Source organism: Aphidius gifuensis, linkage group LG1 (assembly GCF_014905175.1).
Source record: "Aphidius gifuensis isolate YNYX2018 linkage group LG1, ASM1490517v1, whole genome shotgun sequence".
Taxonomy (NCBI): domain Eukaryota; kingdom Metazoa; phylum Arthropoda; class Insecta; order Hymenoptera; family Braconidae; genus Aphidius; species Aphidius gifuensis.
Genome location: NC_057788.1, coordinates 27,291,128 through 27,312,307, shown reverse-complemented (window position 1 = coordinate 27,312,307; position 21,180 = coordinate 27,291,128). Strand labels below are relative to the sequence as shown.

At 29.1% G+C, this 21,180-nt stretch overlaps 1 protein-coding gene across 25 annotated transcripts in view; it reads left to right on the top strand.

Annotated features, from left to right (window-relative positions):
* Positions 1 to 21,180, top strand: part of LOC122858943 (forkhead box protein P2-like) — a 141,396-nt gene that overhangs the window by 111,176 nt on the left and 9,040 nt on the right. For 13 of the 25 annotated variants that reach the window (XM_044162322.1, XM_044162330.1, XM_044162299.1 and 10 more), the window contains 9 exons: positions 12,815 to 13,480; positions 13,645 to 13,707; positions 15,544 to 15,901; positions 16,009 to 16,183; positions 16,827 to 17,013; positions 17,614 to 17,929; positions 18,130 to 18,198; positions 18,878 to 18,954; positions 19,045 to 19,146. In XM_044162322.1, the coding sequence (XP_044018257.1) occupies positions 12,815 to 13,480; positions 13,645 to 13,707; positions 15,544 to 15,901; positions 16,009 to 16,183; positions 16,827 to 17,013; positions 17,614 to 17,929; positions 18,130 to 18,198; positions 18,878 to 18,954; positions 19,045 to 19,146 (2,013 nt within the window). Of the gene's footprint in view, positions 1 to 12,814; positions 13,481 to 13,644; positions 13,708 to 15,543; positions 15,902 to 16,008; positions 16,184 to 16,826; positions 17,014 to 17,613; positions 17,930 to 18,129; positions 18,199 to 18,550; positions 18,596 to 18,877; positions 18,955 to 19,044; positions 19,147 to 20,794; positions 20,926 to 21,180 lie in introns of all 25 variants that reach the window. The other 12 variants (XM_044162267.1, XM_044162248.1, XM_044162239.1 and 9 more) reach the window with 8 other exon arrangements.

Here is a 21,180-nt window from a genome sequence, read left to right as displayed (position 1 = left end):
ATTATTAAATTTTTCCGTGAGTATTATTGGGTTTTTAATATTTAAAAAAAATATTGAAATATTGTGGGTCGATGCGTGTTGTTGATTCGGGCGCGTGGCACGCACTGATGATAAAAATAAAACTTGAAAATCGTATCGCTAACAAAATAGCCACAGTTGCTTGTATACAATGTTGTGTGTATCGTCGTTCTTGGGCGCCGACGCTTCGCATTCCGTCAACGGTGGGGCAAAATCCGTGCGAAAATGGTGAAAGCTTGAAATTCAACGAGAAGGGAGAAGCTAAATGTGCGAGGGTGAAAACAGAAAAGCCTCAAAATACTGATATTCAACCCTCTATAAACTAACTATATTCACTGTGCCAGTCGCGTGGCTGACGTCACTCTGTAAACACCAAAATAACTATTTTTTTATCAATTTATATTCTCAAAAATTTAATGAAAAATATAGTCAATACATAAAAAATAAAAAAAAAAACATAATTATGATATTTTTGCATGATATATTTTCTTAAATTTTAAATATCTATATCAAGAGTAAAGTAAAAAATTAAAATATCAGCCCTTTCGGGTAATAACATACGTACACATATAGATAGCAGGCTAACAACCCTCTTGAGAGTTCATATGACAGAAAAATAAATTTTCTATATTTTGCACATGACCTGAGAAAGACAACATCGACAACAATGATGATATTCCAGAAATTTGTCTCAGTCATACTGAGTTGTCGGCGTCACAAACTGCTTCTTTGACAAATCACCCAATACTTTATGAAATGATAGTGAGTCTTATATACAGTCGCTATCATCCAGCAGCATATACATCACTCTCTCTCTTTTTTTCTCTCTCGATATATTACATCTTTTTGTGTATAGATATATCAAGACATCTGGCTTATATTATATCATCGATACACATATTTATTTACTGAAATCCATCTTAATCTTTCACACACCTTGAATTGTTTTTATTTATTTTTATTTATTTTTTGTTGTTTTTTTTTTCCTGGCCCTATAGAATATGACAAAATTGACACACATACATTATATATATACAGAAGAAAAGCAATTGAATATGCCAAGATGACAAAAAAATCAGCAAATCACAAGAAGCTTTTTAATGGAACGAGTACTTTTTAAGTATTCTCTTTGATACAGAGAAAAGATGAAGAAAAAATAAAAAAATAAAAAGAATCTAGAGTTACAGTTCTTGCGGAAGATTCAACTGTCAATTGTTGCTATAGAAAAAGATTTTTTTCTCTTCTTAATGTCCATATAAACACACATTTACCACTTCAGGAAAAAAAACTGACTCAGCGATGTATCAGTGTTGACCTCTGGGATGCGTGTGTTTCATGCTTCCAAACATGAAATGACTAGACATCAGCAAAGTAAAAAGAGGTGGCGAAAAACACTGAGGGAATGAAGGTAAAAAAGAAAAAAATTCGTAGGATAGCTTGTAGTTAAAAAAAGATAAAAATATTGAAAAGGGAAATGAAATAGTGAAGAGAAACATGGTCGAAGTCTTTAAAAGGGTCGTAGCTAGAAACGACTGAGAGATAGGTGAATGAGTATGTGAGTACATATTTGTTTAGCTAGAAGCACTCACGTTTTGACTCTAACTGTGTGGTGCTTTAACCATCTACCACCCATTTCTACACCCTTCTCCCTTTTTTTTTTTTTTTTTTGACTACCATCCGCCTGATGATGTGTTTCATCAAAATGCTTTGTGAGTAAAGGTGGAATGAATGGACAAACGAAAGAAAATATGGATAAATACAAACAAATCGAGGCATTTAATTTTTGTTAAATTTTGATTGAGAGATAAAATTTGTATAAGGGTAACTATTGATGCCGAAAAATATTCTGTATATTTTTTTTCATTTGAATTTTGTTAGTATAACAATCGATACAGTTATAGAATATGTCAGCAGTAAAGCGTGAGTGTAAAATCATTTTTTTTTTTCCAACAAATTTTAGGGAATAAATCGAATATCATAAATGGCTACTGGTTCACTTAAACTCACCCCAAAAGGTTAGCTTTTTATATTTTATTTTTTTTATATACTTTCATATGTTGTATATGGCTTTAAGCAGTCGAGTGGCTTTGTATAATATTTCGCGGATTTTGAGAAACGATTGACCGATAGATTTTCAAGTGAAAAAATATCGTCAAGCGAATATATGGGAAAATGGAGGTAGATGAGAAAAAGCTTTAAAAATAGTACAGTATATAAACGAATGGATCAGAATATCAGAGAAAGAGAGTAGAATGTGGGGATTGTCGTAGATTTGTAAATGGAAAGATGGTGGTGTATGGTTTTTTTCTATATATATTTATATTACAACGGACACAGTCGAGTGTTTGCAGCAATATTCGGTCCATTTCCATTTGCCACACGTGGCGCATTTACAGTTCACACCTCTTACTCTCTATTTCATATACTCACCCCCTTTTTTCTTTTTCTCATTCCACAAATGTATATATACAGCTTTGCCTAATGGACACACAAGGTGTCGGTTTGACTATGCAAAAGAGTCTCTTCAACCTTTTCAGTATCGTCATACCCTCAATATTTTATCTCAAAATATATATATGATTTTTTTTTATCAGTTGTTTTGTTTTTTTATTCATAAAAAACTATTTAATTTATCTAATTTTATAGTCAAAAATGATTCTCGTTTATTTTTATTTCATCGGTGAATAATATAAATTTATAAATGTATAATAAACAAATAATAAATATATATAATAAATAAATAAGTATATAGATCGAAAAAGTAATATCCACAAAACATATCGTAACAGCAGGCGATACAAAATACATTATATATATCTTCTAGAAATATGAATATGTTTTTTTTTTTATTTATGGAAAAAAATAGTGTCGAGGGTGCAACAGTAAATGACCCATGACTCAAACACACTTGTATTCATTTTGACATTGTCTTGATAAAAAAAAAAAAGAAAAAAAAATTATATCGTTTACAAATAATACAGTTAAAATAAGATATTATTAAAATGATTATAAATTAAGTTATTATATAGTCTCTTTTGGAAAGAAAAAAAAAAAAAAAAAAAAGAAAAAAAAAGAAAGTTGAAGGGTGAAAGTCTCTAGAAAATAACAGGGTGCTTGCATATAATATTATTTTTGTACTTTTACTACTTAAATATTTTTATGTGCAAAAAAAAAAAAGTCAGAAAAAAAAAAGAATATATAATATAGAGTTTTGATGGAAGGGGCATGTCTGACCATTCAAGAAATTTCTACTGTTCACGCACGTTCGTACATGCGAACAGTATATTGAGACGCAATGAAAAACGAAGAAAGAAAGTGCGAGCGACCAGTCTGAAACGTGAATTATTTCGCACTCTCTGTGAGAGTCCAGTAGAGGGTGACGTCCACCCTTAACACACAACCTTCTCTCTCTTTTTTTTCTCCCAAGTGACGTGATCCCACACCGGCAGTCGCCTCTCGGTCACCCTGGCTTTATGGCTTAAACAAAACTTTCGTATATTACAAGTCTGTGAAATATGAATACGACGGGTGCGAAGGGACACTAGCTAGAAAGAGAATATTCAAGAGAAATAGAATGATGATGAAAAAATATATATATAAAATAAAAAAAAATAATAATAACAGAAAATGATAAAGAGAGAAATATATTTGAGCTAGTAAAAAAGGGGTGTAAAAGGAAAGAGGTAAAAGAAAATTGAAATCATATGTATATATGTGTAGATGGATCCCGGTCAGTTGCCTGCCATTATGAACAACCAGACTGCTACTGGCAAACCCAATTTGTTATCGACTTATAGACCAAATGACTTACTATTACCGCAGATTTATTCGTCGCATTAGCCTACGGGTTACGCCCACTCGTTATGTCTCTATTAATTTAACTTTTCTCTTGTAACTTGTGTAATATTACGATAACATTTTTAACGAAAAATTGTATAATTATTATTATAAATAATTTATATTTTTTATTTAGTATATATAACAATCTTTCAAAGTATATTATCAATTTTTTATTTATTTTTTTTTTTTCGCATGAGGATTGAATTGGTTTTTGGATAAAGAAAGTCTGGTCGAAAAGAGATTCGCCAAGTGGACGATAAAACGTGCCACGTGTTACCTCTCTGCCCATCCTGTTTCACAACCACCCCAGATATTTTTCACCACCCCCTCAAGTTAAAAAAAAAAAGGGCGCACACAACGCGTTTCGATATTCATGTGAGCATTTATCCAAGGCACGTCGAACCTTGGCTAACGGATGCTTGGCAATCTAATAAAGATAAAAAATAACGTCACATACCCTTCGTCTATCCCTGCTTCATTTTCTTATTTTTTTATATTTATTTTCATTTTTTTTTTTCTTATTTTATCCTTGGTAAACTTTTATTGAAAAATATATATATATATATCTATCTTTTAGACTGACCTGAATCCTCGCATATAAACTACCCTCTTTACGTGAATTTACTTTTTCTAAATTGCTTCAAATATTCAACCCTCTGACCAATGAAAATAATTACAACCCTTGTATATTTATATTGAATAAAAATAAACTATGTATATGAAAAGAAAAAAAAAAAGAGAAAAAAAAAAAATCACAAGACGAGATCACGTATTGGATATAAAGACAAAAATATTTTCAAACCATACTTTACCAGATGTACCCTTGGGAAACATTTGCAATTGTCTATACTGAATCTCATTTTATTTAAAAAAAAATAAATAAAAAAGTAAAAATATAAAAACTTGACACATTTACATATTCAAAAAAAAAAAAAAAAAAAAACTTTAGTATCTAAAATAAAATTATACATCAATATTATTTAAAATCAAAGTTATCTTATTTATTATTTTTTTTTTTTATTTATTTTCTATAATAAAAATAAGAAGAAGAAGAAAAAAAAACATCTGTCATATTATTATTGTCAGAAAGCATCATAAAATATAACAATAAAAAAAAAGTAAATTTTCAATTTTCCTAATTCATGTGGATGCATAAATATCTGTGGACATAAAAGAGGGCTGTTTTGGGTAATATTGTCAACGACAAGAGAAAATTTTACCCTCCCCTTTTTCTCTTTCTCCTATACACTGTTTAGCCGCTTGTATTTTGTTAAAAAGAGATGGAGCATACATAAATGGCAATGTCCGATATCCTTGATATCATTTCATCGCTCTATATATCAATATTCAATTACACTAGCAGTACTACAACCCTTGAAGACATCTAGTTCCCCCCCAACCAGTGTCCTCTAGAGTTTAGCAATTTTGTGATAACATCACGAGGGATGTTTTTTGATATTGCCGAAAAATAATCTGATGACTTTTGTTTTATATTTATTTATTTTTCATATCATATTTTATTTTTTTATTAATAATTTATATTTTATCGCATAAAAAATTGAAAAAAAAATACAATTTGTTTGAAATACAAAATTTTCTAAATTGTTTATGATACCCCGATGAAGAAAATAGTATTTTGTGTTTTATAAAAAATAAAATATTTATTATTGCTGAATAAAAAAAAAAAAAAAAGACAACATTGAGTTGAGGGAATAGGTCCGTTTGAAATAGTTTGATACAATTCAAATAACACAGTAACGCCCTTGTTCAGTTGAATTTTAAATTTTTCTTTATCGACCATAATTTTCGAAAATCTACACACAAATAGGTTACGTTAAAGCTGTCTACCCTATCCTTATATCCATCGTTTTCAAAAGAAAAAAAAATAGTTATAATATACATATATGAAACACGAGTGTTTCGGGACTTGTACATATCAACGAGAACAGCAATTTTCAACTTCGCTTTTTCGAAGACTCTAAAATTTTATCTATCCTCTTACCACCCTTCATTGCTTGCTTTTTTTCCTGAATTATTTTACCAGTCAAATATATATAAAAAAAAAAAAATTCAAAATTCTCTTTCCCTCCGGAATTCATATATATAAGTATCATCCGTTGTCATTGCACTGAAAAATTATAAATGTGAATAAGCAAACAAAATAAACATAGAAAAAAAAAAAACCTCCCTCTACTTTACTTATATATTTTTTTTCATCTTGCGCTAAAAAAGAAAGCATAAAAAACTAGGCCATGAAAAAACAAATATTTATAAAAAGACATAAAAGATATGTTTACTGTACAGGGTGTGACTGTGTGTAGTAAAAAAAAATAAAAAATAAACAAAATATTAAAAAAAAATATAGTCTGTCCACGTCGTATAATATTCGTCTTAGGAATTATTTAAAATATATATATAAAAATGAAAAATAGAGGGGTTAAGAAAGCAACAAGAAATGCCTACCTCATAATTCACTGTTGCCTCAGGTAAAAGCAAACTCCTTCGAGCAAACACACAAAGTTAATTAAGGCTATCGTTTTTCATTTTTCATCGTTAAACGTCAATTCTCTCGATCGTTATTTCTCATACCACTTGAATTATATATACACACTATAAATATGATTATTTTTTTTTTAATTTTATTTCCCTTTGTTCAAGCATTAAAATTATTGGAATAAAAAATTTAAAACAAAGAGTCTATGGTGAATAATATTTATTTCGCAGTTTTTTTTTTTTAGGCAATAGTCACGTTGGGGGTGCTGTATACGCAATGAATGATAAGACGTTAAAATGCATTGTAACCCCCTTCTTTTTCTTGTTCTTGTATGTCTGTGTGTCTTTTGTGGTTTACTGGATAGTTTTTTTTTATTTTTTATTTTTTGGGGGGGCTAAGAATGATAGCGGGGGTGTCACGTGAAATAAGAGACATATACCACGCTCGCATTATGTGAAAAATATGGTAATAATATTGCTGGGGCCAAGCAAAACAGCGCTCTGCATGTGAAATATGCGAGATCGCTTCGTACTAACCCCCCTGGCGTTCTTCTCTTTGTCGCCAACCTTTTTTTTCTTTTTACTTTTGTTTTATTCTTTTTTTTTTAAGCCTCTTTGTCACACTTCAGACATTCATTTACGAAGACTCTCTTTAGCCCTTAACCTGAGAGTGTGAAATTAAAAAAAAAAAGAAATAAAATAAAAAAAACAGGTATAAAAAAAATGAATTTTTATATTTTGTTTTTATTTTTTTTTATTATCGATTTGTAGGGTAGTACATTTACCCAATCGAAAAATAGGAAGAAGGGGTGGTTGAAAAGTAAAGTGGCATGGTGCTTGATTTAGAACGAGGCCAGCTAAAGGGTGCTCACTAGAGGGTAAAACAAGAGAGGGCTCTAAATCGCGAAGAAAATTGTCCGAAACGCGATCGACTTTGCTTCAATTTTTCTTTTTATATTTTACTTTCTTTTATTTTTTAAAAAAACTTGATATTTTTGTCATAATTTTCTTTACAAAGTGTCTCTTGTTTTTTTTTTTTTTTGTTCACCAAGCAACTTGGATTTTTCTTTCTTAGCTAATTTACTCCTTTCTTCTTGCAAGCTAAAAGTAGTCACCCTCAATATTTCTTCTAGCATATTTATTCTCTTGTAATTTTGGTTTCACCAATATTTTTCCAAACCCCTTTTATATATCTTATATACACCACCTACTCCTCTCTCATTTTAATTTCTGTCTCACAAACGAATGAATCTTGCGTCAAGGCACAATGCTGTAAAAAATATTGGACAATTTTACGCCCAAGAAAATTCAACGTTGTGAGTTAATTGTATCATCAGAAATGAGAGAACCTCGTTTGGATGAAAATCTCGTCAGGATAAAAAAAAAAAAAAAAAGAGTAAAATAAAAATAAAAGAATAAAGAAGACTTTTAAGTAATACCATACAATTTTTAACCACAATCTCATCCGGTATTCAGTCCGACGGGGCAGCGTGTTCAACTAACTTGGAACTTCCTGTCTCATCCCCTATCTCATTTTCAACCCACTCTCATTTTTCGTATGTTCTCTTTCTGATTTTATCCTAAAACTTATTTTTCATTATTATCATAATTAATCATTTTAAACTGAGCAAAGAATATTTATCATTTTTAAATTCTTCTTATTAAAAAAAAAGTAAAAACATTTTAATTATATATTTTAAAAAATAATATCTCAATCAAATGTAAAATATATATTTTTAAAAATTTAAAAATATGAACATGAATAAAAAAGAATCATATGTAGATGAAGTAGGTATATATACTTGCTTTCTCCACGAGTTACAATGCAAACAAACTAAAATGGACTGCGAATAAATATTCGTCTAGCGACAAGGTCTCTCGTTTGAATGAATACCCGTATGCTTGGTCATGATCCAACGGACACACACATTGCCACTTTTATACATTAATAGTGAGGTGAACGAGGAGAAGAGGCAACTTTCTGCATGACGTATATACCAATGTCCCGTATAAAGAAGCTTACAGGATGGCTAGATGGATGGAAGAGAAGAGGGTTGTATGAGTGGGCGCGCGTGAGGGATTTAGGGATCTCTAATGGAGACCAACCGACTGTTACTCCAAAAAAAAAAAAATATATAAAAAAATTATTTTTGAGTTTAGAATAACTCAATTACTTGTCAATACTTTTCAAATAATCAAACAGTATATTAAAAATATATTTTATTAATTTAAAAAAAAAATTATAATTAATCAGAAGAAAATAAAAAATTAATGATCATTATTTTTATTATTAAAATAATTAATTATTAATACTACATTATTAAGAGTTTAAAATAAGAGTCAGATTAAAATATATGCAGTGGCTGACAGTAAAAAGATTATACAAAACTTTTGCCGTTATACAGAGAGTTTCTAGGATTTGATATTCTTCCGTTAGTAAAATGGAATTCTAAATTGTTTTCCTCTTGTGAGTATAAGTCTATATTGGTTTTTGAAATTTTATGACTATGCAGCATTGGTAACTCAATAAGCAAAGAAAATAAGACTTTGTTAGTATGAAGAGAGGTAAAAAAATTAAAAAAATAAATAAATTTTTCTTTTAAATATTGTTCCCACGAGGCGGCATCGTTTCAAACGTAAACGTAAAAACAACAGAAATATAAATACTTGCTTGCGTCTTCAATATCCAAATATCAAACATTGCTTTTACGATAAGTTAAATAAAATAAAAGGAAATAGAGGTTAAAATTATTTAAACTTGCTGACAAAATACATTTGGTTGTCTTGTTATTTTATTATTTGTATTTATATATTTTTTTTTAAACATCATGTGGCTGACTAAATTTTGGCTTTTCTACTGTGTCATTTTATTCGTCGAACTAGTTGAGCTTGAGGGGTTTTGTTATCCTTATGAGGATTATTAAAAAATGTCTGTACTCGGGTCAAATAAAAATAAATAAAAAAAAAAGGATCTGTAAAATGATTAAGCATCAAGTGAACATAATTTTTACGTTGTTTGATTTTCATTAGCAAGCTGTGGTATGATAACAAGCATTAAGGGTAAAAGAAATTATACGAAAATAAAAAAAAAACCGTGTGCCTTTTACTTTTCATCGAGCTTTAAAAAGCATTACTTTCTTGTATAAATATCCACCATTTTTTACGTTCAACCCACATGTTTTATTTTTTTTTTTTTTTGTTATAATTTTATTTATCTCTCTTTTTATTCTTTATTGTTTTTTTTTTTTTTTATTTCTTCAAGCTGAATTGACGATTGAAAATTTCGATGAAACAGGGAGTAAGCAAACCCGTAGAATTTCAAAATTACGAGACAAACTTTTCTGCATCATCTCCATCCGGCTACAAAATATTCTCGTTCACCCCTACTGATTTTAACGGATTTAAAATTACAACTTTATGTTATTTTTTTTTTCTTTTATTTTCATATCGTCAATCAATTATTTCATAAAAAATAAAATTAATTTTATATGTTATAAAAATTTATATAAACTGAAAAAATATGAGTGAGTTGTTTTAAAATACTGATGAACCAATCAACCAGCCATTTATTATGTAAACAGTCCAGGTCGTTTAAACATTGATGATAAAAATTTCATCAGACCGTAAAAATGAATCTTTGCTTTTTATTCTTTCCCCTTTTTTTTTCATTTAAAAATCAGTGTTCAGTTTGATATAGGTATTAATTCTATCAATATTGACTGAAATAGACATTTTTTTTTTTTTTTTTCATTAATTTCTCGTGGAGTTTTTAATTTTTCATTCATTTATTTTTTCTTTTTACATATGAACTCCCTTGATCAAGTGCACCACCTATACATTGGAAAAAAAAAAAAAATTTACTTTGTCAATATTTTATACCATTGTCGATGAAAATTATTCGGTAAAACAATTTCAACGTCTTGTACTTATCAAATATTCTGTCACATCCCTAACACTCGTCCATTTTTACGCATTTGCGAGCAATATTACCCTGTTTCATACACCCACACACCTATACACATATATGTATCAACATTATTACAAAACCTAAAGGAACAACGTCTGATTATGCAAGCGCATGACTGAATATAACGCGATTTAATATTAAAATATTATGACAAACGTCAACAGCCGTCTCTTACTTGGAAAAAGGGGGCAGGAAAAGTGTGAAGTGGAAGTACAATAGTAAAGGCAACATTGGCTGTACTGATTGGCCCAAAAAGCACGTCCATGTGAATACCAAACGAGATATTCACAAGATATACCTTTATTTTATTTTTTCATTTTTTTACCCTGTATATATTTATAATATTTATTTTATTATTTTATTTCAACTCTTATACTTTATGTTTTTTTATTTTTTACTTCACACCCTTGTATAATCCCCAATCGTTTGGAAATTTATTGAGTTATATGAAAATTAATCCTACCAAATAATGTTATCTAAAACGATAAAAATAACAATAGAAATGAATCATATAAGAGAATAGTCATAAATATGCAAAGTCTTTGGTGGTTGGAAATTTTTTTTTCGTTTTTAAAGAGAATAAAATAAATAAAAGACAAAAAAAAGTAGATGATGATTTTGAAAAAGATAAAGATGAAGAAAATTCATATACTTGGAGATTTTTTTTTTTTTTTTTGCGGTATATATGAAGGTGGGCAAAGAATAAATCCAAACAGTAAACAGGGTGAAGACATGGAATGAGAATTCTAATATATAAAAGATATGAGGCTATGTTGCCTTCTGGAATATTGGGGGAAATGGTATATTCAATAGAGTTGAGGATTCAAATAAGCAGTGTACCAAGTAGGTGGTGATATAGATTGTGAAAAATGGTAAAATACAATTTTTCTTATTTTAGCTGCTAAGAAATCTGAACAGCTAACAACAAGCGTATACTTGAACCTTTATTTAACCTTTTCTTGAAAAATTCTTAGAGATCCTTCTTCACTTATCTGGTCTTGATAGTTCTTCAGTATATTTTATTTCTTCTTTGCTTAAATAAAAATCATGAAAAATAAAAAAATATATATTTTCTTGGTCAAAAGACATTTCTCTTTGTTCTGTTCTTAATTTTTTTTTTTTTTTTTTTATTCTTCATTCTTAAACTTTGTGGATTATTTTAAAGCAAGACATAATTTTTTTTTTTATCTTGAACTTGGGTTTAAACAAATGTTATATCCTTGAGTTTTTCTCAAGGTATATATGAATGAGTTTATTAATTAAACTAATTTCTCAGTTTTAATCGTGAGTTGATTAAAATGTTTCAAAATGCACTCTCCATAATTTGTCTTTCTGTATAAATAAAAATTTAAATATATAACTATGATAATGTTAAAAAAACTCAAAATGTATTATTATTTTAAACAAAAAAGTTGGTACATATATATAAGCAATGAAAAAACAAAGACAATAAGTAAATTTTTGTTTTTTTGTAGTTTTGAAATTGTGGTGACGCTACTCCTGACTAAACACTGATAACGCTTGGCACGAATTTCTTTGCATGTTATAAACATACGTAATCGTACACAAATAAGATTAGCATACAACTCGAGAGAACATTGGCTGGTCTCGGGGATTTTACTTTAAACAGACAATGTAAAAGAAAAAGACAAAAAACAAATATACGATTTTCCATATACTCACGCGAATAGCATCAACTTGTTTCATTTCTTTTCATTTTTTTTTTAGCAACATTGTAACATATATAAAGACAGTAAAACACCAAGAGTTTTGAGGCTATATACTATAACAGTGTAAAATGCATTTGTGTTTTTCTTTCGTACTTGGATAACTCGACTGTGTATACAATGTGATAAAGAAAACTTTTAGAGTCCACAAATAGAAAGAGATGAAGAATTCATTGCAAATGATGGGAAAATTTTGTATAGCTTGAAAAATAGATAAAAGATAGATTTTTAACACAATATACAACTCTCATCTCTTCAGGTCTTGATATTCAGTGTCTTGTTCACTAAACTACATCCTGTCTCCTCTTATGTACTATATATATTTCTATCGAGAAAATATATACGTATATGTTATACTTGATAAAATGAAGCAGTCCGATATATGTTGTATTTTATAGAAGAAGGGAAGAAGAACAAGCATTCATTTCAAAATCTACAAAACCTACTTGCGGAATTGTCGGTTTGAGAGAAGTTAATAAAACAAATCCTCTTTATGCAAACAGTAATGTAGCCAGGGGTAGAAACGAGTTTAGTTACCAACCATCGAGTACAAACAACAACGATGAGTTTTCGGTTTTCCATTTTAAACTCTCTATGCTGAGTGTTTTATGTATTTCTATATAAATGTAACATTGAGATGAATGCCATTAGACAAAATAAATATTATTCAAAATAGCATTATTGCAAATTAAATATTATATGAAAATTATAATAGTCAATATTAAAATTAATATAGAATTTTTTTTTTTTTTTTAATTTAATTTTCCAGGCATCAACACTGTATGCAGCATTGAAACAACAACAATCAAGAGAATCATCCTGGGAACTTGAAAGAGAAAAAGAAAAACAATTTCAACAAACAAGAATACGAGAAAGAGGAGGTGGTGTTGAAGGTGGTGGTGGTGGTGGAGGAGAAGGAGAAGGAGGAGGTGGCTCTGAAGAGTCTGATCAACAAGATCTTACAATTGAATATAGAAGCAATGGAAAACTCAGTCCACCTGGGCAACATTCATTGACAACAGCATCCATGACTCAGCAAAAGCAACCGATAATTACCCAACATTCTCAGCAACCGAGCTCAGGTACGCCCGGCTCACAGCCGAGTCCCCATCAAAGTCCCCAAGTACCACAACGAGCTTCACCACCAAATTTAAATCAAGGAGCATTACAACCAGGTGGTACACCTGGTGCTCCACCAATTCACAATTCTACCCAGATGATGCTAAGCCCAGCAAGTGGTCTTCATCAAATGCAGCAATTACTACAACAACACATACTCAGTCCAACACAGCTGCAATCATTTATGCAGCAACACACACTATATCTACAGCAACAACAACAACAACAGCAACAGCAACAACATCAGCAACAGCAGCAACAACAACATCAACAGCAACAACAACAGCAGCAACAACAACAACAGCAACATCACCAGGTTTGTCTTTCATTATATATCTTGTCATAAGAAAAAAAAAATAATAATGTCAAAAACAATATTTATACACTTATATTTTATCGAATATTATTTTTATTACAACTTTTTATTATTTTATTATTTTAATAATAATAAATTGTTTTTTTTTTATTTCCAAAATAAAGGAATCGTCTTCCGAGCATGCCTCCAGTCAAGAACGCTTTGGCTACTTCTCATCCCTGAAGAACGTAAGTAAACTCTGAAATAATTTATTTTTTGTTTCTCCATACTTTACTCAAGAACTTTTCTTTTCTACCCTCTTGGTAAAAATTTTTCTCGTCTCCACTTGACCAATCAGTAATTCTAATTATAAAAAATGGAAAATGAAGAAGAAGAAAAATAAAAAAAAAATAAAATTTGTATAATCATAACAGGGTTTTGTGCCACCCTCTGTTACCAGTCAGTTGGGAAAACACTTGGTGAACACAGCAGGATAGATTAATCGTGCCTTTATTAAAAAGGTACATTAATTGGCAAGGTTTTATAAAAAATTTATGTCGATGATGAATATACATATATTTAGCAAAAGGGCCACAACAGACTTTCTTTGATTCCAGGTCACTGGGATTAATTAATTAATTCAATCGACTTATTACCCTGAATAAAAAATTTAAAAGTTTGTTGAACTTCAGTGCAAAATAAAAAAACAGGGGAGCATGTTACTTTGTACTTGTATTTCTTTCATTCTTATTATTTGTTTTTTTTTATTTTTTGTTTTGTTTTTTCTTCATTTTTTTTCAGAGAGTCTGAAATGCTTTCTAGTCTGGGCAAACACTTGCTCCCTTCTATACTATATCGTTATGATAACAATAACCCTCGCAATGCTTATACATTACAAACTTGAAGATTCTCTATTTCGACTTGTCAACCTTCATGATAAAAAATATTTCATAAAATATTCAACCAATATTGTAAAACTTATATCCCTCAAATATTATAAAATTTGTTGCTCATTATCAAGTAGTAAAAAAAAAAAAAGTAATTAATTTTTTTTGTTTTCTATTCAAATAAATTATTATAAATTTGTGCGCATATGTTAATTTCAAAGAAACAGATAAAGGACACCAGTTTTAGCATATATATTTTCACTTGAATGTCCAATATTTATTTAGCACAAACTCATTCATACAGTCTACCATCTCCCAGTCCAACAAGCTAGCCAAGTATTTATATAGCCCAACCATTGTATTGTCCAGTCCTAATTGCATCTCAACTATTATCCATTCGTTGTTCTTTTATAAATATACATATATATATTATTATTAAATGCTAAATATTAAATACTAAATTCATTTTTAGTTATAATATTTCTTAAACTTATTCATTTGGCTGTTTTTTTTTTTTGTTTTTGTTTCACCCTAATATATACAAAAATAATGATTCTTCATTCAGATTAAATTCCGGATAGAAATCTCATAGCAGTTATCATTTACAATGGTCATTATCCTATTATCATCCCTTTTATTTATGCTGATATGATAAACGGTGTTTTGCTTGAAAGTTTTTAAAAACGCACCCCTAACCTACGTGGAGGGAGTAAAGGCACTTGCAAAAAAAAAAAAAAAAAAAATTCAGAGGCTTGGTATTTGGTGGTAGTGATGGTGCCATGGGAATGAAGACAGAAAGAAGGGGGTGCCTGGGCAATTAAGCGACGCCGTCAGCCGTTGTGTCTCGTTGTTTGTCTTCGAGGTATCCCATAAAATGCTGGCCCATCCTATCCAACTTGGCATCTTTTTTCTCGATGTTTCCTTCTCGCTGGCCGCCCTTCTGATTTATTCATCACCGTCAACAGAAGAACGCAAGGCGTTATTTTTTTTTATTCAAATTTTTTTCTATTTTGCTTTTTTTGTATATCTACTTTTTTACTGTCTGATCCTTACTCTCAACCAGGCCAGTGACGAATTTACTTTTTCTTATCTACACAATATAGAGCACTTGTATAACAGTGTATACAAAATTATTTTGCATTATTTATTATTATTTTTCATATGTATATACATTATTTTATTTTATATTTTTTTTAGCATCAACATCAACTTGCAGAACTTGGAAGAAAACAACTTGAACAAAATTTACAACAGTTACAAGAACAGTTACAGCTAAATCTCATTCAACAAACACATTTACTGCAAACAGGTGATAAGAAAAAAACATCAGTACCATTACAACAACTTGGTATTCAACAACAACAAATAATACAACAGTTACAAATAACACAAAGACAATATCTACTTCAACAAGGTCTTAATCTTCAAGGACACAATCATTCATCAGTTAATTTATCAAATGAAGTATTACCAAAATGGGGATCATCAGAATCATCAGAAGGTACGGAACTTCATCAAAATTTAAATATTTCAAAATCATCAAGTGGATTAAATGGTTTGTTTTAATTATACATTTTTTAAATAAAAAAAAAAAAGAAAGCAATATATATTATATTTTATAGGTTTATATTTTATTTATTTATTTATTTATTTATTTTTAAGGTCTTATAAATTCAATAGTATCAAGTAGACGATCCGAGCTAAATGGTACGTCAGGTGTAGATGAAAAACCTCTAGATGTATCCTGCAATGACAAAGCACATCCCCTTTATGGCCATGGGGTTTGCAAATGGCCTGGCTGTGAAGTGATCTGCGAAGACTACCAAGCATTCCTCAAGTCAGTATTAACCACCACCTCCCACATCATCACACCTTATATTCTATATACCCTCTTACACATTTTTATTCTCACTGTTATTTATCAATCTCAACGAAAGCGGATTGTGGATTTTCAAATGAAATAAAAAATAAAAAAAAAAAAATGTATATATATAAAAATCAAGTGAGTCAGCGCATCTCATTGATGTGTACCTTTTTCCCCTCTTGGTTTTGGTAATCACGTCGCCAAAGTCCCCAAACAAGTCGTCGAGAAAAAAAAAAAAAAGATATTTAAAAAAGAAAAAAAAAAAATAAAAACGCTAATTACCTTTGTCTCATTAATATTCACGACATTCGACCGCATCGTTATGCCTTTCTCTTCTTAATCCCCAGTTGCCTTTGGAGTTCTTCCTTGAAGCCTTAACAAACGTCCTTCTCATTCTCCATGATCACACTGTTACCCACCAACAAACCCACCACCATGATGAAGATATATCATCATCGAGAAGAATTGACATCAAAGGCACTCACTTTTTGTCTAATTCGCTTTTCCTCTTTCTTTCTTTCTTTCTTTCTTTATGAGAAAAAAAATAAATTAAAAAATACAATTTGTTTCGCTTTTTTTAATTTGTTTTTTAATTTTTTTGTGTTGCTTCATATAGGCACCTCAACACCGAGCACACACTAGATGACAGATCAACGGCGCAAGCAAGAGTACAAATGCAAGTTGTTTCTCAATTAGAGATACAATTACAAAAAGAACGTGACAGATTAACAGCAATGATGCATCATCTTCATGTAGCAAAACAAATGGCATCACCTGAACCACCAAAATCATCAGAATCATCGGTATGTAACCAGCAAATATTTTCATTATAATATAATATTTAATAAATCATATGCTTTATGATTCATGAACTCTACATTATTATAATTAACGTAAAAAAATTAAGTTGAAAAACAAAGTAGATTATGTTGATGAGTATACGAATAATAAAAACCACAGAGTATAATTATTTCCATGATAAAAAATATTCTTAGGATGAAAAAATAAATAAAAAAATAAATACAGAAAAAGCTACTTTATACTAAAAACATTATGAGTTGTGAAGAGATGACGCAAACAAACGTTAGTTTTGGATTTAACATCGTACTGGGCTTTCAGAGTGCTAATTTATACACAAAGTTGTAATTAATAATTCATCGTCCGGGTCTGCTTGGTTCCTTCTCCCTTTCTACGGCGATTTATATCGCCTTAATTAAAACCCTTAACAAGTTACGCAGTCAGAGAATACCAATATCGCATTAACACTCTGTCGCCTTGGAATAATTACATAAAATTTTCAGTGTCAATTTTGTCTGATTGTCAATTTGACTTTTATTATAATTATTATTCATATTATATTAATTTTTTTTGTGTATTTTTCAATTTAAAAAAAAAAAATATAGACGGGCTCGAGTTTACCAAAATTAGGATTATCATCAGGAATGATGAATCAACCACCACAAAATTTTGGTGTATCACAAGTATCACCAGTTTCAATGTCAGCACTTGTATCAGCAGTTAGATCACCAGCTGGTGGACAATTACCACCATCAATTGGTGGACCAATGCCACCAATGACAAATATGACAGGTATACCAGGAATGCCACCAATGCCAAATATGCCTGGTGGTATGCCAAGTATACCTGGTGGTATGGCCAGTTTAGCTGGACCCATTAGAAGAAGAATTAGTGATAAATCAGCACTATCACTTGCTGGTGGTAAGATGATTTTTCAAATATATTTTATAATTTTTATTATTATTATTTTAAACAAATAAAAAAATATATAATTTATTGATATTATTCAACGCGCTAGCAAGATTCTGCGTATTGACGATACAGTAAAATATATTTAGATATATATATAAACAAAAATAATTTATAAAAATAAAACAAAAAAAATAATTAAATATTCATAGGCCAGTTTGATGAGGGGACTGTAAGGCGCCGGGTATCCATCGATAGATCTGGCATAGATATTAATGAAGGTAAACGAACAATCAAAATGACAAAAAAAAAAAAAATTAGTAAATGAATTTTTAAAATAGTTGACATTGGGAAAATAACATATACTTGGGAAAATTATTTAAAATATATTATTCATAGTAATATTCTTTAATGGGGTCTTGATTATATTTATTACTAAATTATACTAACAAAAAAAAAAAAAAATTAACTAACACATGTGTCATGGTACTTGTGGATACCTTGTTGGCGTGTCGAAAAATAATAATTACATCACCACTTGATTTTTTATTATAATTTTTTTGTTGTTTTTTTTTTTTTGTTTTTTATCATATCTCTCGTTTTTTTATGCTGCTTGGCCTCTTCATCGTGTAGGACTACCCTACATGCTGGAGCGTGCTGGCCTCGATGTCCAACAAGGTACTGTCTTGATATAATATTATATCAATAACTCATTTTGCATGACACCAAAATATATATCTATGCTAACTTTAATCTACTTTTTCAATATTCATAAACTTTAAAAAATTTATATTTATATTTTCAGAACGTTGCACTCTTCTTTGTACTAATTATAAAATTGTCAATATTCACATTAAATATACTTGATACTTTTAATAATAACTGTCCTTAAAAGTTTAGTTTTAATATTTAAAATTAAATTTTTTCTTGTTTAACTCATTGAATAATATATTATTTTAGAAATACAACGGAATAGAGAATTCTACAAAAATGCAGATGTCAGACCACCTTTTACGTATGCTTCATTAATAAGACAGGTTAGTCATTAACTTTATATAGATTTTACTTAAAACTTAAATCATTACTTTTCTAATAAATATACTATTTTAATTTAATTAAAATTTCAGTCAATAATTGAATCACCGGATAAGCAGTTGACGCTCAATGAAATCTACAACTGGTTTCAAAATACGTTTTGCTACTTTCGGCGGAATGCCGCAACGTGGAAGGTATAATTAACAAAAAAACAAAAACAAAAATTTAATACTATTATTATAACAATGAAAAACAATATTTTTAGTTTTATAAGATTTTACAGCTGAGATAATAACGTCAGTGAATAATCACTGATTAATTGATAATTAAAATACATAATTAGTGAGATTATTTCAACGTTAAAAATATCAAGTGAATTGACAACTGTCACTTGTAAATATTTAATCAAAACAATGATAAAATACGAGATATTTTTGAACGGATTATATTATTGATATATAATATTAGGAAAATAGTGAAGGGCCTGCAAGTGATTATATATTGTAGGAAAGCATTAGCGATGAATGCGCATTAGTTTGTGTAGATAATTATTTATATATTTGTAGGATAATTATTATTTATTTTTTATATTTTTTTTATTTGCAGAATAAATAAAACAAATATCATTTTGATTGACTTTTAGTATATTAATTAAATCAATAATTTATCTTTTAAAAAAAAAGAAAAACAATAAGAAAAAGTTATCTTATTTTGTATACTGTTTGTAAATTAATAAAAAAAATTATATTAATAATTATTAATAATATCTAAAAGTTAATCAAAATGAAATTAGTTGATAAATATTAATGGCAAAAATGTGGGCGCGTTTGTGTGAGTAAAATGTGAGTGAGAAAGAGTGACTGTTATCAACGTTTTGCCATAAAGCTTCGCCTCGCATGGTTCTGTGTTTTAAACAACAACAAAAAACTGATTTAAAAAAGAAAAAAAATAGATACAAAACAACAATCATTGCATAAATGTAATTTCGGATTAAAAAAAAAAACAAATTAAAATCAACATCAGCAGGTATCCAAGATTGATGAACGAGTTTTTTGACAGCCTGGATGGAGAAATAAATTGAAGCTGATGAACGAGCAAAGAAAAATATTTCATCGATGAAAAAATCATCATAATGAAAAGAAAAAAAAAACCAATCAACCAACCTTTTTTCCGTCCCGCGGCATGAATAATTGTTGTCGTTTTCCCTATAGAATTTTTAGAAACCTTAGCTCTGCATTAACTGATACAAGAATGCAAAAAGAAAAAAAAAAAAAATATTTAAAACCGTGTCCTCCTTGAATTAATAATTTTTTTTTTTTTTGTTAATTTAATTATACATATTTATTTATTTTTTTTTTAAACATTTTTACGTTAACCCTTACCTTCTTTCTGATTTTATTAATTTTAACAATATATATTATTTTTTTATCGCGAGCGATTATATCATGGCTCTTCGCTATTTATATTATTATTTTATTATTATTATTATTATTAATTATTAATTATTAGTGCATAATTTTATCATCAATATCATGATCATTTTGTTGTTGAATATCATTGACAATGACCAACACGTGACGGGCTAATTTTTTTGTTTCATAATTAAATTGACAGAACAAATTTAAAAAAAAAAAACAGACAAATTGACGAATGAAAATTACTTTATATATATTTTTTTAAATGTTTTATTTAAACAAATGTAAATTTAATACAAAAAATCAACGTTAATTCATCATTATCATCGTCATCATCATTAACCAGCCACCAGAGTCGTGATTATGAGTTGGCTTAATTCGTTTTTTGCGTTTTTTGCTTATTTAGTATGTGTATTATTTTGTATAGAACGCAGTTCGACACAACCTGTCTCTCCACAAATGTTTCATGCGAGTCGAAAACGTTAAAGGGGCTGTTTGGACGGTGGACGAAGTGGAATTTTACAAGAGACGTCCTCAACGCGCTTGCAGCACGACTGGGTACGTTACCCCCCCTCGAAACGCGCGTCTTTTTTACTATCTATATTATCTTTATTATATATATTTAAATTTTTTAGATAAAAATAATATATCAATTAATTACTCTTTTTTTTTATTTAATTTTTTTCAATATATTTCTCTTTTTTCATATTCAAATTTTTATTACGATAAAGTCAACGTCCCCATCATCATCTCACTTAATAATATTTTACACTCTATTTTTTTTTATATCCTTTTTGCACATATTACCTTTTT